Here is a 19,325-nt window from a genome sequence, read left to right as displayed (position 1 = left end):
CTCGTGAGACTGGGCGGGGGTGTGTGTGTGCAGCGATGGCGGGAGCAGCTCGCTGCTGCTGGGTTGCTCCTGGGTCTGGCGGTCAGTCCCGGGGCGACCTTTCCTGCCTTCTCTGAGCCACAGCTGCAGGCAGGTCTCCAGGAGGTGATTGCGTGTCATCACCTGGCCTTGCCTGGCTCTCTGCGCTGCCCTGCCTCTCTGGCCTCTCGGCTGTGACTCCGGCAGGGCCCACAGGTGTGGCCGAGGTGGCGGACTTGCTGGTTGTGGCCGGGGTCTCCTGGTGGCCTCGTGGCCTTGTGAGGAAGGACCTTCCTGATCTGCAGCCCATGCAGAGACAAGCCGAGTCAGGAGATGGCCAGAAGCTTCTGATTTCATGCCCGTGGTCCTTGCCATTCTCAACTCGTTACTTATGCAAACCGATAATTGTTTTTTTTTTGTTTACGCCAGTTTGAGTTGGGTTTCACTTGCTTACAGTTGGAAGGTTCCTGACTGACAAGATCTTTGTTGCATGAAGTATAACGTTATGTGAAGTTTGCTTTTCTGTTATTATATGGGAGACTCTCCTGGCTTTCATACCATCTGTGAGCCTGGAAGCTAAGGCAAAGCCGCTCGCTGGTGTTGGGGTGGGGAGAGCCTCTCGGATGGGTGAGCTGGGCACGGTGCCGTCACCCTGCGGGTGGGGTGCCCCCGGCCTCTGTCAGGCGTGCCAGCGCTCCACAGGCCCTGTTGGCAGGAGTGGCAGCTGGGTTTGAGGAGGAGAGAGTGGCCCAGGAGGTTGGAGCCCATGGTGGGCCTGGGGCGGGTTTCCCACAGGGACCCTCCCTCCTGAAGGCGGGGCCATGGCCCTTCCCCGGAGCATCTGGCAACTGGGGCCCGCCCGTGGGAGACCGAGCCACGTGCCCACCAGGCCGCGGGCTCCTGAGCACAGCTTGTGCTCAGGACTTGTTAGGTCGGCAGGTACCTGGACGTGGCCAGTGCCCTGCGCCCTGTCTCCCTTCATCTCCGGACCCCACCTTCCTTCCTGGCTCGCGTGGCCCCTGCAGAGGTGCTGACGCGCGGGGGAGAGGGGACGTCTCCTGAGAGAGCCCAAGCCCTCTGAGGGCTAGCCGGAGACCTGGGGTCTTTCTGAGAGATTCCTTGAGCAGGCCTGTGAAGCAGCTGTACTCTCTCTTCAGGAGCCAGCTCTGTTAGGGGAGACGTGGGTTTATGTCCCGCTCTCACCCAGAGGAGGCTTGCCCACCAGCAGCCCACACGACCCGTGGCTGACCACTCGGGAGGCGTGTCCTGCTGTTGTGCTGGCTGCGGAGACGGCGTGGCTGTACTGAGTGGCCTCTTTATCCTGGGGTTCAGGCTGGGGGAGCAGCTCCTGAGCGCCGTGCCCTGCTTATGCCGGAAGGTTCCTGAAGCTTCTGTTGGGACGTTAGGGCAGCGTCCTGCTCAGAGTGGCTGCTCGTGCTGACTCTCGTTGGCTGGCGGTGGGGCAGCGGTTGGGGGCGCCCACCCCACGTCTGGGGAGGGGCCGAGTAGAGGCTGGGAGACTGTGGTTAGACGGGAGCTGGAGGGCAGCGTGGTCATCCTCTGGCCGGGGGCCTCAGAGCTCCTGCTCTGGTGGGCGGGCCACCCTGCCCGCATCGCCCCGCTGTGGGTGCTGGTGGCGGCTGGCGTGTGGCGCCTCATCTCTTCCTTGGGGACGGGTGGGCCCTCCTGTGTCCGGTGTTAGTTCAGGGAACAAGCCTGAACCACGTGTGATGCTAAGTGTGAGGAAAGAGCGTGTCAGAGGGTGGTGTAGGGAGCAAGCGTGACGGCTGGGAGGTCGAGCTTGGCTCAGGCAAGTGATGGTCTGGCTTAGCCCTCCCGTGCAGCGTCATGGCCAGTGCGCTTGGCGGCTCCGGGTTCTGGGTGCTCGAGAACCTGCCTTCTCTGCTGCACAGGTGGGGCTGGGACGCTGGGCGGGTGGCCTTCTGTTTGGGAGCCTCGGGGCCCTGACGGACTGAGGTGGCCACCAGCAGAGGGCCCACGGGCAGGCGGGCTTGTCTCCGAAGCGTGAGTGCCCCGGGGTAGCTGTGTGAACCCTTATTCCCATTTTCTCTGAACCCTAAGGTTTTTTCTTTTGTTGAATAGACTCCTGTCTCAGGAAGTAGTTGGTTATCTTTCTCTAGAGGAGCCTTTTAGTCAAAACATCTGTTGACTCAGAATGTGCGTCTCCCTCTCGGTGGCAGGCGCTTGTCTGGTCTCATTGTGTAGCTTCCTGTTGAGAAGTGTGGCGTGTGTGTGAATTCACTTAAGTTCTGACATCACTTTGGAGCCCATTGGTGGGCTGCTTCAGCCAACCAGACGCTTCCTGGTGTCCAAGTAAGATATATAGTTCTGGAATAACAGGAAACTTCAGCTTTCAACATCCTGTTTTTCTGGGTTTTGTGACTCTCTGCCTCACCACGATGAAGGTTAGTAAATACTTTTATGTATATTTCTTCTTGCAGAATACTACAATTTGAATTTTCCAAGCTCCAGAATTAGGATTTGAGAGCTGAGACCGCCTCCTCCCACCTTTTCCAGGAGAAGGAACTTTTGTGTTCTGACAGAAGGGAGCGGAGGCCTGTTCAGGGCCCTCCTTTTAATAAAGAACTCAGCCAGCCCATTGCAGATGTAGCTGCACACGTCCGCCTGGGTCACGGCTCCTCTGACTTAACTATAGTCTGTCACACGGGGATTCCAGGGACTGTCCTAAGGGGTACTTGTTTTCACAGGTGGGCAGGATCTGGCATCACGAATGTTTTATCTCCTGCTCCATCCACGAGAAAGGCGTGAGCAGCGTCGCAGAGTGCTTGGGTGTCTGAGTTCACGACTCTCTTCCCCTCTCCCAGCTCTGTTCGCGTTCTTCTCTCAACTTGGGTTTAATGGCCTCCTTTCTGGAGCTGGTTGTTCAACTCTTGGGTTTTCTTTCTTTGGTTCATGTCTAAATAAGCACACCTCACGAGGATGTTTACTTATCTCAGAAGTTAAAGCAGGAGACGGGACCGGAGGCGGCAGTGACTATCGAGATTTGGAGCAGCCCTGTGTCCTGGGTCTGTCCTCACAGAGACATTCTGAGCTGTGGGGGGGGGGAGGTGGGGATGGTGGGAGCCGGGCGGGTCGGTGCCTTCTTACTGCGCGCGGGCTGTCCTCTGGATGTGGGGTGTGAGGTCTGCTGCGCGGGTTTCAGTTTCTGGGGCAGCCCGCACAGGGACCGTGCAGTGTGCCAGGGCCTCGCTGGCTGTGCTGAGTCCGCCGGGGGAGTAGGGCTGCGGGAGCCAGGCGAGTACGAGTTAGCTGTGCAGGGGTGGGAGGCAGGAAGAGGAGCCGGGCTTCCTGGCAGGATGTGAGACGCAGGAACCGTGAACCAGCTGGGGCAGAGGTGGCAGGCGGCCTGCAGAGGAAGCCATTCCTGGGGTGGCTGGCCACCGGAGTTCATCTTTGCCCAGTGAGAGAATCTCTGAAGCATGTAGCCCTAGTTTTCATTTTGGCACATGAACACATCTTTCTGTTAATTGCATCTCTGAAAGAATTTTCTTTCTCTATTTTCTCTGGCACAGAGTTGTGGATCATCTGATGGTTGAATTTCTTGGTGGGGAGGAGTTGTTATCTAGTGATCCAAAGCTGTGTGTGATCTTCAGACAGCGTTTGGGAGTGAGGCGTGTGTGTCTCAGCCCGTGGTGTTTGTGCACACGTCCGAGACCATGGGCTGCGTCTGGGCAGCCCGACGCGCGTTCTCTTCTGGCTCCTGGGCGGTCGTGTCCCTGGTCTCTGGGGTGGAGGCGCCCCTCTTTCTGGAGTCTGCCTCCCCGCTTCCTCTCCCTCGACCCTTGTGTCCACTCTGGTGTCTGGGCTTTCCTTTGGCTGCTCCTGACTTTGGCCTGGGCTGTGACCCGGAGAGGAAGTGTGTTGTAGGTGTGCCTGGCGGCCTTGGCCTCAGTCTAAGGAGAAGAGCCCTCTCTGAGTGCCAGGAGTGCCCCATGTCACTAGGAGGGTGGGGCAGGGTGGTTCAGAAATGGACTCAGCCCCAGGAGCAGAGTGGCCTGGCCTCCTGGAAGCTGAGCTCCTGGGGTGCCCCTGCCCGGGTCTCACCTGCAAAGCCCGCTGTCTTCCTCCCGCTGCACAGAACCGCCACGTCCCGCCCTGGTGCCGGGCTCGGCTAATCCTGCTTGTTCTCTTTCCCTTGCAGACGTTTGATGCAAACGATTTGTATCAGGGGCAGAATTTCAACAAGGTCCTCAGCTCCCTAGTGACGCTGAATAAAGTAACAGCAGGTAAGTGTCTTTCTACTGAACTTGAAAGGAGGGGAGCTGGGGTAGAGACCTTGCCCTTCTGTCACAGACAGGGTGAACGTTACCGAGCTTAGAAAGGATCTCGCTAAGTTCTTGATTGTGGCTTTGCTGTGATGGTATCCTTTTTCCTTGTTAGAGCAGCTCTTCCTCTTCGGGTCCTCGTGTGTCCGGTGCTTCCCCTCCTCTGCCTGAGCGAGCAGCAGAGGGGCCTCGTCCACGGGCGCACTCGTGGGCTGTCCTGGCCCTTCAGATGGGGGCGCTCTCCCCCTCACTGTGCAGGGAGGAATGGGCCCCAGGGACCACCCCCGGGGCCCTGGCGTCGCCTGCTTGCTAAGGGGGCTGCCCCGCCACCCAGAGCAGCCTGCGCCCCCACAGGTCCAGGCGGGGCTTCCGTGCTTGACCGTGGCCTGCAGTGGAGACTCTTGGCTGTTGCAGTGACAGCACCTCGGGTCACGCTGAATTAGGACCCAGGTGAGTGAGTGTAGACGAGGGTGAAAGTCTGGATCCTGAAGGAGAAGTGGGCTCCTAGACGGGCGTCAGCACTCCACCCAGAGGAGGCCTTGCAGGAGGAGGTCTGTGGCGTTTCGAGGAGGTTATCCGTCAGGCAGCATGCTGCCTCCTGGCCCCCCCCCCAGTGAAGGGGTGGGCTTGATGTGAGCACGCAGCAAGGGGGCGGCTGGCCGTGTGTGGCCAGGCTGGCTCTGATAGCAGTGCTTCCCCCGGGACTCCACGCCCCGGCCCACCTCGGTGCCCCCCGGCTGCCAGGGCCGCGGCTGACGTTCTGTCCTGGGGCTGGATGTGCGCTCGGGCCGCAGGCAGGAGCAGCTTCGGTAGATACAGACCTCATGCGAGGCTGGGGGAGAGACGGCAGGTCAGCTCTCGCCCTGGAGGTGTCCGTTTCCAGGGTCAGAAGGTGAGAAGAGGGCCCCGGAGGATGCTTCTGCTCCATCTGCCAGGTGGCGATGCTCAGTCATTGTGGCGGGAGTGCGGGGCTCGACACGGGCCGGGGCCGGGGCCGGGGCCGTGTCCGGGGCCGTGTCTCCAGGGCACCCGTGCCATCGCTCTCACCCCGTCAGGTGAAGACGTGTTTCTCGTGTGTTCTTGATGCCCCTGGGTGCAGAACGCAGAGCGCTGTTCTTTACAAAGAGCTGCTGGGACATTCTGGAGTGAACTCGGTGCTTCTCTCTTCAGCTCTTAAACAAGAGGCCAGAGCCTTGTCAAGTGAGAACTTTCTGCCTCTCGTTTGTTGGCTACTGCTCTTCATGTTTGATTTTGAAGTCAGTGTGACATATGGCCGTGCCTTTGCAGATGTCAGCCATAAGGGCCAACTCAGGTGTAAGAAGGGCTTCCCTGGGTGCTCAGTGGTAGGGAATCCACCTGCCAAACAGGAGACCTGGGTGCGATCCCTGGGTTGGGAAGATCCCCTGGAGGAGGAAATGGCAACCCACTCTGGTATTCTTGCCGGGAACATCCCATGGACGGAGGAGCCTGGTGGGCTGTAGCCCACTGGGTCGCAGAGAGTCGGGCGTGACTGAGCGACTAAACAGCGGCAGGTGTGAGACGCACGCTGCCCTTCAGGGTTGCTGTCGGCCTTGCTGAGAGAGGCCTGCCAGTGGCTCCCCTCTGCTCCTGGCACTCGAAGGAAGTGTTCTCGGGCATGTGGACGGATCCTTGCCTTTCTCTTGGACAGAGGAAAGGTTGGCGGTGGGGCAGGAAGGAGTCCTGAGTGTGCCCTGGGTATAGGGGTAGCTGCTGGGCAGCTTCCTCACGCGTGTCCTCTGGGCGCTGCTCTGCACTTGTAGTTGCCCAGGTCCCCGCCCCACGGTGGTGGTGAGCGCTGGCTGTTGCCGCCAGCGCTCATCTGGGCCTGAGAATTGGAGGGGCTTTCGGACTGAGTGTCCACGTGGTTTTAGGGCAGGAGCCCTAGATGCGTGGGCCCTGCTAGCTCTGGGCAGTCGGGGAGCGTGCACCATGTGGTACCCTCCTGGGCGCTGTGAGAGCAGCTGGAAAGCTCTGTTTCCCTGGGAAGTCCTCTGGCTCTCAGCTGTTGATGACTAAGTCCGCATTTCCTCAGACACTGTGCCAGCCAGTCCAGACAGACCTGCCAGAAAGAGCGGGCCCGGAGGCCCCCAGTTTCGGGATGTTTTCATGGAAGGCCCCCACGCAGCTTCAGGATGTTGCCAGGGCCTGCGTCTCAGGGCAGTGATTCCTTGGAAAGCCTTTTTGTGGCCTCGCTTTCACGATCCCGCTGCATCTGTGAAACAGGCTGCTGACCTACACGTGCTGGGTGGTGGTGGGTTATGTGGTCCTGACCGGACCCCCAGCAGGGACCGAGCCTTTGGTGCCCTTGACACCCTGGTCCTTCACAGCCCTGGGAGGTGAGGAAGGTGTGGCTGCCCTCGTGCAGGGGGACTTGCCCTCTGAGGGGCCGCTCTGGCCAGAAGGGCCAGGGGCTTCTCTTGCACGTCAGCGTCTTTCCTTCTCTGCACGGTCCCACAGGGGCTTGGAGCTCGCTGGGCCCGAGGGCAGGCGTGCGGCAGGGGTGCAGGGGGCGAGGCCTGGGCGGTGCTCGGAATTCACTGGGAGGCCTGTTTTTCCCCAGGTGAGAGGAAAGGATCAGAACAGACTGCCTGATGACAGAACTGTTACATGTCCTGTGCTGCTTGTTCCTGGGAAGGGCAATGGGGGTGCGTGCGGGTGGGTCCGGGACTCTGCTCTCTGCGAGGGGCGGGTGGGCAGCAGGGCACTCAGCCTGCCCCCTGACGACCTTGCAGACATCGGCCTGGGGAGTGACTCCGTGTGCGCCCGGCCCTCCTCACACCGGATCAAGTCCTTTGACTCCCTGGGACCACAGCCTGCGCACGGCCGGACTTCACAGTTGTTCCAGGGCCAGTACCGCAGTTTGGTAAGTGTGGGCAGGGGTCCCGGCGGTGGGAGTATGGTGGTGGGCCGGGGCTCGGGAGGCGCTTGGCACGGGGCAGGTGCCTGTGCTGCCTTGCCCCTGCTCTCGGGGCTGGCATTTGCTCATCGCCAGATTATCACAGGTCTCGCTTCATGTCGGCTTATTTCAAGATGTACCTCTGTTTATCTGGACGGATGTGGGCTTTGAAGTGTTTTCCTCATCACTTACATGGTGTTTTCTTTCCTGCTCTACACACGATTAGAAGTTGGGGCACAAGAATCCATGTCTCGTACTTAGATGATGAAGAAAAGGCTAACCGTGGAAGACCCTCGAGGTGGTTTTTCTCTTTATGGGCGTGTGACTGCACACTGCGGAGTCCGGCTGCAGCGTGTGAGAGGGGCCCCCTCGTGAGCGCTGGTGAAGGGGGGCCCTTGGGGTGGACAGACCCCAGGAGACAGGCTGTGAGCACAGACCCCGGGAATGAGGCCCGAGGGCCATGATGCGCAGGGCTGAGCGGAGCCTGTGGGGGCAGCCGCCCTGTCCGCTGACAAGGGGGAGTGTCCGCATGAGGACCACCGAGCCCCCCGGGGCAGACACCGGCCTGGCCCTTGGCTTCATCAGCCGCTGCTGTGACTCTGCTTCGTGCGACGCCCTAGCCATCATTTTGTGTTGGAGACTCAGCGAGCGCGCCACGCGAGTCTGAGGAGAGCCTGCTCTTCCAGTCCTGAGAGGCCAGGGCTTTCTGCTCACTGTGGGGGGTCGTTCTGTAAGCACGCGCGGGTCCTGGAGAGAGAGTTGGCCCGGTTGGAGCTGCGCCTTGTAGAGAGATGCATCTGAGTTAGGTCGCGAAGCACTGTTAAAAACGGAAAACTGTAGGAGGGGTATAATTTTCATGCCTCTTCTTGAACGGCTCGCGCTCAGGCTGACTCTTCCTGCTGTGCGTGCGTGGCTGCCTTCCCCTCAGAGAAGCCCCGGAGCCCTGTCTCTGACCTTGTGAACAGCACAGTGCCCCTCGGTGCGGTGTCTCGGTGCCGGCTGGTCAGCGCTTCACGGGGACTGACGCGTGTCACCGTCCACCCCTCCGGGGCTGGAGGGATTTAGAGGGCCCTGTTGGGAGCATCGTGATCCAGAGGAAGAAAGGAAGGTGTCCAGATCCCTTGAAAATAGCTGCTTCATGAAATACACGTGGAAGATGCAAGAAAAGTCACCAGGCTTTGGGCAGAGAAATCTGCCGCCTGACCCATTCACTGGTGGCGTGTGTCATCTGTTTGTTTTGTTTGCTTTGTTTTTGAGTAAATGAGGATTGGATTGCAATTGAAGAATTTTACTCAGTTAAATGTCCTTTATGATGAATGTTGCTGAGATCATAGTAAGTGTAGGACTAGTGTTTCATCAGAGAAGTTTTGTCACACCAGAAACGGAAAGCCCGCGCCCAGCTCGGCTGTGTGGTGGGCACAGTGAGCCGCTCGGAGGGAGCGTGGTGAGACTCCTCCTGACCTGAAGGGGAGGGTGAAACCCGAGGAGATGCTCCTGACTGAAGCCTCCCTTTGCCGCGGCCGGGCCAGCAGCGGTGGCCCCCAGGGAGGGCCGGGCTGGCGTGGCGTGGCCCACGTCGTCCTCCAGGGTGGGGGGTGCTCGACGGCTGAGAGCGCCTCAGGAGCGAAGGGTCCAGACCGCCTTGCCCTCCGCTGACACTGCCGTCTGGGCCTTCGCGGATGTCGCTGCCTGAAGCAGGAGGCGTCCTGGTGCTGGCCTGGCCGGCCTGTTGGGACGCTGTGGGCCATGTCTTCTGCCGCCTCCTGACGCTGCTGCCCCGTCCCACCCCGGTGCCGCCCATGTGTGCCCAGCAGGTGGGCAGGCAGAGGGCTCCGGGGCAGCTGGACGTCCTCACGGGCTGCTCTGCGCCTCACTTTGTTACGTGTCACGTTCCGTTGTTGGAAGCCCTCACCCCGACGGGCTCTGCAAAGCCAGGGGACATTGCAGAAAGGAGAGTGCTGTGATCAGAGTGGACGGCTGGGGGAGACGGCGCTGCTTCACAGCCTGAGGTGTGGCGGGCGGCTGCGTCTGACCAGGGCGAGGGCAGCCTCCCTGCGGGGTCCACACCTCTCAGGTGCCCCTCACCCCGAGCTTGAGGAGACAGCGCTCAGTCCGGGGTTTCTCCAAATGCTTATAAGAGATCCCTTTATTGAATACTTTCAGTTCAGTTCAGTTGCTCAGTCGTGTCTGACTCTTTGTGACCCCATGAATCGCAGCACGCCAGGCCTCCCTGTCCGTCACCAACTCCCAGAGTTCACTCAAACTCACATCCATCGAGTCGGTGGTGCCATCCAGCCATCTCATCCTCTGTTGTGCCCTTTTCCTCCTGCCCCCAATCCCTCCCAGCATCAGAGTCTTTTCCAATGGGTCAACTCTTCGCATGAGGTGGCCAAAGTACTGGAGTTTCAGCTTTAGCATCTTCTCCAACACCACAGTTCAAAAGCATCGATTCTTCAGCGCTCAGCTTTCTTCACAGTCCAACTCTCACATCCATACATGACCACTGGAAAAACCATAGCCTTGACTACACGGACCTTTGTTGGCAAAGTAATGTCTCTGCTTTTGAATATGCTATCTAGGTTGGTCATAACTTTCCTTCCAAGGAGTAAGCGTCTTTTAATTTCATGGCTGCAATCACCATCTGCAGTGATTTTGGAGCCCCAAAAGATAAAGTCTGACACTGTTTCCACTGTTTCCCCATCTATTTCCCATGAAGTGATGGGACCGGATGCCATGATATTCGGTTTCTGAATGTTGAGCTTTAAGCCAACTTTTTCACTCTCCACTTTCACTTTCATCAAGAGGCTTTTGAGTTCCTCTTCACTTTCTGCCATAAGGGTGGTGTCATCTGCATGTCTGAGGTTATTGCTATTTCTCCCGGCAGTCTTGATTCCAGCCTGTGCTTCTTCCAGCCCAGCGTTTCTCATGATGTAGTCTGCATATAAGTTAAATAAGCAGGGTGACAATATACAGCGTTGACGTACTCCTTTTCCTATTTGGAACCAGTCTGTTGTTCCATGTCCAGTTCTAACTGGATACAGTTCTAATCTGCATACAGATTTCTCAAGAGGCAGGTCAAGGTGGTCTGGTATTCCCATCTCTTTCAGAATTTTCCACAGTTTATTGTGATCCACACAGTCAGAGGCTTTGGCATAGTCAATAAAGCAGAAATAAATGTTTTTCTGGAACTCTCTTGCTTTTTCTATGATCCAGCGGATGTTGGCAATTTGATCTCTGGTTCCTCTGCCTTTTCTAAAACCAGCTTGAACATCTGGAAGTTCACAGTTCACATGTTGCTGAAGCCTGGCTTAGAGAATTTTGAGCATTATTTTAATAGCGTGTGAGATGAATGCAATTGTGCAGTAGTTTGAGCATTCTTTGGCATTGCCTTTCTGTGGGATTGGAATGAAAACTGACCATTTCCAGCCCTGCGGCCACTGCTGAGTTTTCCAAATTTGCTGGCATATTGAGTGCAGCACTTTCACAGCATTACCTTTCAATACTTTAGGTATTAAATATTAAGTTTACATTAAGTGTCTAATTCAGTAGATGAAGATTGATGCATTGATTTGAATTATTAAGTAAACACGATTTATGATAACCAGTGTATGTTTAAATAGGTAAATCCACGTGGACTCTGAGGCCTCACGTCAGCTCCTCCTGGAGCTCTGGGCACTGTCTGTCTCTCATCCTGTTTGGTGACACACGCACCCAGTGGAGAGTCAGGAGATTCTCTGGGACTTGCTCCTAGGGGAAAGTCAGTCAGACGCCACTTTCAGTTTCTCTGCAGGTTCCTTAGGTATCTGGCTGTGTCTCTAATAAACGCCCCGTGTAAAGCCTGTTGTTCAACAGCACAGCGTTGCGGCTGTGGACGCCTGCAGTGAGAACAGCGTCGAGCTCCCCGCCCCGGCCCCTCCCGAGGCCCCTGTGCTGGCGGCGGCTGCAGCGCGGCATCATTACGGCTCAGGCTCAGTGGGGCCTGGCCTTCCCGGACGGTGTTCTGTGTGCCTCTGGCAGATGGCAGTCTACTCTCCTGCCTTATCCGACTCTCCTCTTGGGCCTTCAGACGGCTCAGGGTGTCTCCGTTTCCTCTTCCCCGGGAGCGTGTGAGGCCTCAGGCCGCCCCCTCGGCCTCTCTGACCAGCACCTGTGGGCTCGCTGCGACCCGAGTCCACCCCTCCACTGCCTCCATCCTCATTTTCTCTCGGTTAGTCCCGTTTTGGCGGAGTGGTCTTACACTAATGTCTTGAGTAAGGGTGCTGTTCTTGCGTCTCTGCAATAACTAAACTCTTTGTCTTTAGTTTTCTGACGTTTAGGTATGACGTGAATTGGTCCAGATATCTTGTTTCCTGTTTGGGGTTCACTCAGCTTCTGGACGTGTGTGCTTGTGTCTTTTGTCACACCTGGGACACTCTGAGCTGTGCTTCTTAGACTCCTTTTTAGCAGTGTCCTTTCTCCTCCAAGACTTTGGTTCCAATGTCAGATCTTTGTCATTTCTCACAGGTCGCCGGGGATCTCATAGTTTTCTTTGTTTTTCACTATGTAAGTTTGAGTAAGTTTTGTAAGTTCTGCCCCATTTCTGAGGTTTCCTGTTTTATTCGTCTGTTTTGAGAGAGCTTCACTTCAGTGTTGGTATCTGTGTCTTCTCAGTCAAGCTCGAGTTTGTTTATTCGTGGAACAAGGGGCATCTTTGATTTTTAAGACACTATGAGAGCATGTTGGAAGATGCGGGATCCTGTTCACATCTGTGTCTTAGGCCGCGGTCCTGGCTGAGGGTCGTAGGCTGTGGTTCTGGGGCCAGGCTCGTTGACCGGGCGTCTGCGGGGTTCCTGCTGGACCCTGACTGTGGACGGGGGTCGGTGAGACTCAGGGCCTGGCTCCTGCCCCGAGGCTGTGGAGCGCAGGGGCCTGTGCATGTGTGTGGAGTGTTCGTGCGGGCAAACGTGGCCCGAGTAAGGCCTTGCCGCGGTTAACGGGGTTTCCTCCGGGCTGGGGCCTGGGTGGTGGTCGGGGCGCGCTGCGGGGCAGGGACTCCCGTGTCTCCAGCCGACCCCCGCGTGTGCCGAGCGGCTTTGCTGTGGTGCTGAGTTGCACCCGGTCTGACTGTAGCGACGGAGACGCCGTTGTCTTCATGACGTCTCCCTCCCTTCTCCCCCTGTAGGACATGACCGACAACAGCAACAATCAGCTGGTCGTCAGAGCCAAGTTTAACTTCCAGCAGACGAATGAAGACGAGCTGTCCTTCGCAAAAGGCGACGTCATCCACGTGACGCGGGTGGAGGAGGGGGGCTGGTGGGAGGGCACGCACAACGGCAGGACCGGCTGGTTCCCCAGCAACTACGTGCGCGAGGTCAAGCCCAGCGGTGAGTGGTCGGCGGGCGGGGCGGGGCCGGGGCGGGGGATGGAGGCGGGGCGGGGCCGGGGGCGGGGCCGGGGCGGGGATGGGCTTGGGACGCCCGGCTGGGCGTGGCCCGGCCCTGGCGGAGGGTGAGAGCCTGGCCACACGGGGGTGCTGGAGAAGGGGCTCCACACTCAGGCCAGCGTCTCCTGCCGTCGTGACACCAGCGGTTGAAAACAGACTCACTCTGTTCTTTACCGTTTGTGAGGAGAAACCTGTCACGTCTGTTAGTTTTTATTTTGTGGTTACACATTTATATAAGGTACATTTCATTAGAGGTGGCCAAAGTACTGGAGTTTCAGCTTCAGCATCATTCCTTCCAAAGAAATCCCAGGGCTGATCTCCTTCACAATGGACTGGTTGGATCTCCTTGCAGTCCAAGGGACTCTCAAGAGTCTTCTCCAACACCACAGTTCAAAACCATCAATTCTTCTGTGCTCAGCCTTCCTCACAGTCCAACTCTCACATCCATACATGACCACAGGAAAAACCATGGCCTTGACTAGACGGACCTTTGTTGGCAAAGTAATGTCTCTGCTTTTGAATATGCTATCTAGGTTGGTCATAACTTTCCTTCCAAGGAGTAAGCATCTTAATTTCATGGCTGCAGTCACCATCTGCAGTGATTTTGGAGCCCAGAAAAATAAAGTCTGACACCGTCTCCACTGTTTCCCCATCTATTTCCCATGAAGTGATAGGACCAGATGCCATGATCTTAGTTTTCTGAATGTTATCATTAGAATACAGTTAACAGTAATAGCCAAGCTTTTGTGTTCTGCTTCCTATATAAAGTCCTTTTTATATGTGACTTTCAGTCCTCACCACAGCCCCAGAAGACAGTGTTGTTGGAATATTCAGGAAATAGGGTGCAAATAATGCCCTCCTCTGAACACCCTCCGGTTAATCTGTCCCTGGGCAGAACCAGCCGAGGGTACGGCGCTGACGTCCAGCTGCCTGCATTACAGACACGGCTGCTGGGAAATGTGCCTTAGTCTGCAGCTTGGCTGGACTTGCCAGTCGCCGCCAGCCTGTCCGGGGGCAGCCCTGGCTCTGGCCCCTGGGCCTGAGTGCTGGGGAGGCCGAGCAGTCCTTCTGGGGCCAAGAGAGCGCTGGGCCCTTTGTGGGGCGAGGTTGAGAGTGACATGGTCTTTCCATTTACGAAGGGGATCCAGGAGGTCACAGAGCTGGTGATGGGCACGCTCTCAAGAGCCACAGAGCTGGCGGAGGGGCTTGCCCCAGGGGTCACAGAGGTGGTGATGGGCACACCCTCAAGAATCACAGTGCTGGCTGAGGGGCGTGTCCCGAGAGGGTCTCGGAGCTGGCAAAGGAACAAGCCGTAAAGAGTGGGTTCTGCTGATTGTGTAGACATCTGTTGGGTCTGGGCTTCTTGAATTCTACTGTGAACATCTCTTTTAAATGGAAATTCTGGTTTGATGTTGAGGCATCATAGTAAAAGTATGAATGAGTACAAATGTTTCCTTTCCAGGTATTTCTCTACCTGAAGTCTCCAGAGTTAATCTTTAGAAATGACACTGCAACGATGGGGTTGTTTTCAGGTGGACGTGCGTGTGGTCAGTGTCGTCTGTGGTGGCCTCTGGGTGTCCCGCAGCCTGGCAGGCGTGTTCTACTCTTACCCTATTTCTGGGGGAGCAGTTAGCACCGTGGGGAGTGGGCAGACACAGCTCTAAGAACCAGCCATCTCATTTTTATGAGGTACCTGTGTCAGGAGTCACCGCATCACTTTGTTCTGCCTGTAATTCCTGTTTCTCTGACTTAGTCGTGTGTGTGTGTGTGTGTGTGTGTGTGTGTGTGTGTGTGTGTGTGTTTGAGGCCCTTTTAGTTGTATGTGTGTAACTGCCTTGCTGTCACACAGCTCCTTGCAGGGCTCACATGGAATCCCTAGTTTTCAAGCCGCACTGAGACTCAAGTAACTGAAAACTTTCCTTGTTTTCCTGTTTAGTTTTAAAACGTAGAGAATGGCATGTTTGCTCAAGTGAGTCATCTGTTAGGCTGCTGCTGCTACTGCTGAGTCGCTTCAGTCGTGTCCGACTCTGTGCGACCCCATAGACGGCAGCCCACCAGGCTCCCCCGTCCCTGGGATTCTCCAGGCAAGAACGCTGGAGTGGATTGCCATTGCCTTCTCCGTCTGTTAGTCTGGGTGGTGTTTTATTTGATTGTCGAGCTAAAGGAATAACTGCTTTGAGGCGTAAGTTTCCGTTCCTAGTGTCCTCCGATTACTTGACTCTTTTCTGTGGAAAGCTGTGCCTGCCTGATTTTAAATGTGGGCGTTTGAGAAGGAGAGACGTGAAACCACGTTTTTACTGTTTCGCTTTGTAACAGTTAAGAATGAAAATCCAGCGTCATGGTAACACTTGTGTAATTGCATTTTTTTTTTTTTGGTAATTTGTATGACTTTGTGATTTTGGAATAGATTTCTCTGTTTTAAAGAACAGGTTTGACATAAAGGTTGTGATTTGCAGTGTAATTTATCCTTCATTTTCTGTGAACAAAATGTGCCAGGCCCCAGCATACAGACTCCTTCCTCTAAGTGGCCGTTGTGGCAGGAGTTTTTCTCTGTGTTAAGTTTTGATTTGGTTTACAGATATTTTTATTGAATACACAAAGCTGAGGTCTCCTTCTCTGTGATGTCCCCTGGGGTTGCGTGTCTCCAGGTGAGCTCTGTCTGGCTTCTCCGGCAAACGCGTGGCTGCGCTCTCCTGCCCCCTTGTGGCTGCAGACGGCAGTGCTCTGTTTGCGCCTGGGGCCCGAGTGTGGTTTCTGGTTTGAAATAGTCCCTGTGAAGACAGGAACGCTCCCTCAGAGATCGAGTTCCTCAGACCTCTTGCAGGGGTCTGCAGGAGGATATTTCAGAGTTCTCTGCGGACGCATTGGAGTCCTTCCTGAGTATGTGCTGTCTGACGGAAGGTGTATGTCAGCGTGGTGTATGTCAGCGTCCCCGAACATTTTCTCTGCAGACTCTTGGTATGTGAACTCATTTTATTCACGCAGTTAATGTGTGTTTTACACACACAGACACACGTGCGATGGTTTCTTGAATTTGCGGGGTGGAAGGCCGGCCGCCAGGAGGCTCGTCCTGGAGCGCTGGCGCTGCCCTCCAGCGGGTGGAACGTGGGCGCCGCGGGCTCGGGAGCCCCAAGTCCAGGGCCACGTGGGCCCGGTCGGGTTTCGTCTCTGACACGTTGACCCGATGTCCTGGCATTCCTCATGATGTATGGCCCACATTCACCTGCAGCCCGCTGCTCAGATCTCTCCCCACCCGCTTCCCTCCGCCCTGCCTGTCCACCAGGATTTCATCTTAGACCGCAGGGCTCATTTCTAGAGGCTGTTTCCCTCTTTTCCAGATGTCCTTCGTGTTCGTGGTGCCTTTTCACTCATTCGGGCCCCAGTTTCTTTGGAGGCGTTTTCAGCGCGCGTGTGATAAGCCTCCTAGATGGCCGTGTTATTTCTGCATCTCAGGACTGGTCCCCTTGTGTGTTTCCTGTTTACACTCGCTTGACGCCCGAGTTCTTGATGAGCTTGTTTTCTGTTTGGCTGTTCTCTGATGGCTGGTTGTTCAGTGGGTGCCTCCTTTCCCTGGGCCGCGGAAGTACTCCTGCAGAGACGGCTGACCTTGGCTTCTGGGTCCCTGAGAGCCTTCTCGCCCTTGGAAAACCCCAAGGGTCCTCAGGAGGTGTGGCTTTGGATCACACGCTGGGCGGGTTGCCTCCATTTGATCTCTCCCGGCTGTGTCCCCCACCTCAGAGTGGCTTCCCTGGCTGGCTTCCTTTGAGGAGGCGTGCGGGGCTCAGGGCCGGGCTGCTCGGCACCAGAACTGCCTGCAGCGTGGCCCCGGACAGCCCCATGTTGCCCTGCTCTGCAGCCCTCGGTCCTTTCTGCACCTGGTGGGAGGGTCCCCAGCCCCCTTTTGTCAGCACATCTGTGTCTACATTCTGTTATCAGTGCTTTGTAACGATTATTACGTGAAAGCGGGGACAGGCTGCCTGAGTTGCTCTGAAAGGTGCGCTGTTCCATCCTTGGGGTTCCCCTGCCCTCCTCACAGGGCGTGGAGTCTTGTCTTTAGATCTTGGATGGGCCGCAGAATGTTTTGTTTTCCTTAGGACGCTAGGAAAGCTGCGTGTTTTAAGATCTGTTTCCTGTGCGTTTTCCTCTGTTACGAGTGGAAACTGTTACGTGACTGGCCTCTGTCGTGTTGCGTTAACATGTCCAGATTCTCTCTAGAGGTGCTGCAGGCTTGCAGGTCTGTGGTTCTGCAGCCTGCACCTCCATGAACGCCTCTCCTGGAGCCTGTCCCTGCAGTGCCAGCCCATGCCCTCCCGGGTCTCCTGCAGGGGGCACCGAGCCTTCTGCAGAGGGCACGTTGGGGGCCCCTCCGTGTGACGGCTCAGGTAGCGCCTCACACAGTGTGTTCCTGACACCTCCCAGCCCAGGAGATTCTTCTGGCGCCCAACACATTGTATGCTCTCCTTTTTTTTTGAGTGAGAGAAGACAACCTCTTTGGACTTAAACCGTGATTTGTCTGGGTCTCTCCTGCCTCTTTCTTTTGTAGAACGTTAGCCTGTAGCTTGCTTTTGAAAAACGTCTTCTTTATAGTTCTCATAGTAGATTAAATTCTATTAACTGGGATGTTGAGAGGTATGTCTTAAACTTAAGTATTGATAAAATGAGGCAGTTGGCAGATGATTTGCTTTAAAGAAATTGAAAGCAGATTCAAGTCTCTCACGAATTAACCTTGCTTGACCTGTGTTGCTGTGTGCCTTCTGTGACTTTTTTTTGATCCCAGGGCTGTAGTTAGGCTCAGCTGTCTCCCCTTTACTGGTGTTGCATATGCTTTCTCCAGATGGCAGATTTTAAGGAGAAAAGGCATTTTTTTCCTTCAGATGGAAACATCAGGTTTTCTTGCACAGTTAAATGCTGAGATGCAGATATAAGAATTGAGAGGAAGTTTTCCTCGTGTCTCTCATGGCTTAAAAATCACTTGTTTCCCGTTGAGTTCTCTTTTCCATCCCGTGGATAGAGAGAGTCTTTCAGCTGGGAACAGCACCTTCTGTTTTGTTCTGTATTTTCACCTGTTTGGAAACCCTTATAGAGAGGTGTTGAAGGAAGACTCAGGTCAGCCGCTCCACAGGAGGAGGGGGACCCACAGCTAAAGATAGGCCTTTTGCTTTGGGCTTTTTATGGGTTTCTGGTGCTGAGAAGCTCATGGAAGTACTGAGCAGCTGGGATCTGGGACCTGGAGCTCGACGGTGTTTGGGATTGGAGGGCCATGCTGCCAGAAAGAGGTTCTGGACAGGTGTGCTCAGAGGCACCGCCAGCTGTCTGTGGCAGGGCCCTGTGGAGGAGGGCAGAGGGGGTGCGGGAGGACATGGGGGGCGGAAACCGAGCCCCCGAGGCCACGCCTGTCAGAATTTCCCCTCTCCCCTCGCCAGCCGTGGGCCGCTACCAGCCTCTGTAGCTGGAGATCCCGGGATAGACACCCCCCTGCAGAACCTCAGCTACAGACACACCTACCTCGCAGAACCAGTGCCTGGCAGACACACGGGCACACATATCTAGGGCCCCAGAAGCAGCTGCAGGCGCCCCCTCAGCACCCGTGACGAAGGAGTCTTGCTTGAGTGGCGTTGGGTGAAAGTCCTGTGATGTACTTGAATCCTTGCAGTGACGGTGGCCCTTTCCTTGGTTCTCGTCTGGAGGTCCTGAAGACAGTGGCTTTTCTCGCCGCCCTGCCTGGGGCTCTCCTTCTCTGTCGCCCGTCTGGGCGGGCCTTCTGCACTCTTGCGACCTGGGTCCCTCCAGACACGCTCAGACTGGGGGTCTTGGTGTCTTAATGCTGCTGGGTGTCTGCCCGCTTTCCTCTGATTTGCTGGGGTCGGACTTCCCCCGTACTGTGCCCTGAGCTGACGCGTGGCTCATGGGTTCTTTTGTGTGTTGACAGCAGCCGTGTGTAATCTGTGAGGGGTGCGTTGAGCTGGGAGGCTGGGCTGGGTGGGGAGGCCGGGTCGTGGGAATTTCTGAGCCCCGGGAGCTGACCGTGAGGAGGGGGTGGGGGCTGGGGCCTCCTGGCCGCATGCACTTCTGTCCCCCCTCCCTGTGGTCTGGGGCTCAGTCGGAGCCAGAGGCCGGGCCGTGCGGGCTGCTGCGCTCAGTGGTCTTGGCTGGAGCCGGGAGTGAACCTGCCCTCCGTCTTTATTTCAGAAAAGCCCGTGTCGCCCAAGTCCGGAACCTTGAAGAGCCCTCCCAAAGGGTTCGATACGACCGCCATTAACAAGAGCTACTACAATGTGGTGAGTGACTGAGGGGCGCTTCAAAGAATAACTGGTTTTTCAACGTCTCTGAAGCTTGCCGTGTAGAAGGGGGTCACCGGCCCCGTGGATTCCCGCTCCCGGGGTGGTTCTGTGGCACGCTCACGTGTTTGCGTTTGTGTGCGCAGCTGTGCCTGTTGCTGTTGCATGACCTGGTGCTGTGGTGAGTTCCCCATATGGTTTCCAGTCTTCAACTTGGGATTTTACAAAGGTGCATAATGTGACTGAAAGGTTTAAGTGCCCTTAGGCTCATATTCAGAGTAGGTTGTCAGTTCTCTAGATGAGTACAGTGTTTAGTTTATTTTGTGTGTTACCGTAGTCTTTCCTGGGATTGATGTGTGTATATATGTGAATAGCACGAAATT

At 56.2% G+C, this 19,325-nt stretch overlaps 1 protein-coding gene across 5 annotated transcripts in view; it reads left to right on the top strand.

Moving 5' to 3' along the window:
- Window positions 1-19,325, top strand: part of ARHGEF7 (Rho guanine nucleotide exchange factor 7) — a 103,111-nt gene that overhangs the window by 37,604 nt on the left and 46,182 nt on the right. For 4 of the 5 annotated variants that reach the window (XM_070380724.1, XM_070380721.1, XM_070380722.1 and 1 more), the window contains 4 exons: window positions 4,202-4,286; window positions 7,079-7,209; window positions 12,404-12,605; window positions 18,854-18,942. In XM_070380724.1, coding sequence (XP_070236825.1) covers window positions 4,202-4,286; window positions 7,079-7,209; window positions 12,404-12,605; window positions 18,854-18,942 — 507 coding nt within the window. Of the gene's footprint in view, window positions 1-2,335; window positions 2,445-4,201; window positions 4,287-7,078; window positions 7,210-12,403; window positions 12,606-18,853; window positions 18,943-19,325 lie in introns of those variants that run through there. The other variant, XM_070380723.1, reaches the window with a different exon arrangement.

The sequence above is a fragment of the Bos mutus genome, chromosome 12 (assembly GCF_027580195.1).
Source record: "Bos mutus isolate GX-2022 chromosome 12, NWIPB_WYAK_1.1, whole genome shotgun sequence".
NCBI lineage: Eukaryota > Metazoa > Chordata > Mammalia > Artiodactyla > Bovidae > Bos > Bos mutus.
This window is presented reverse-complemented; position numbering and strand designations above follow the sequence as displayed.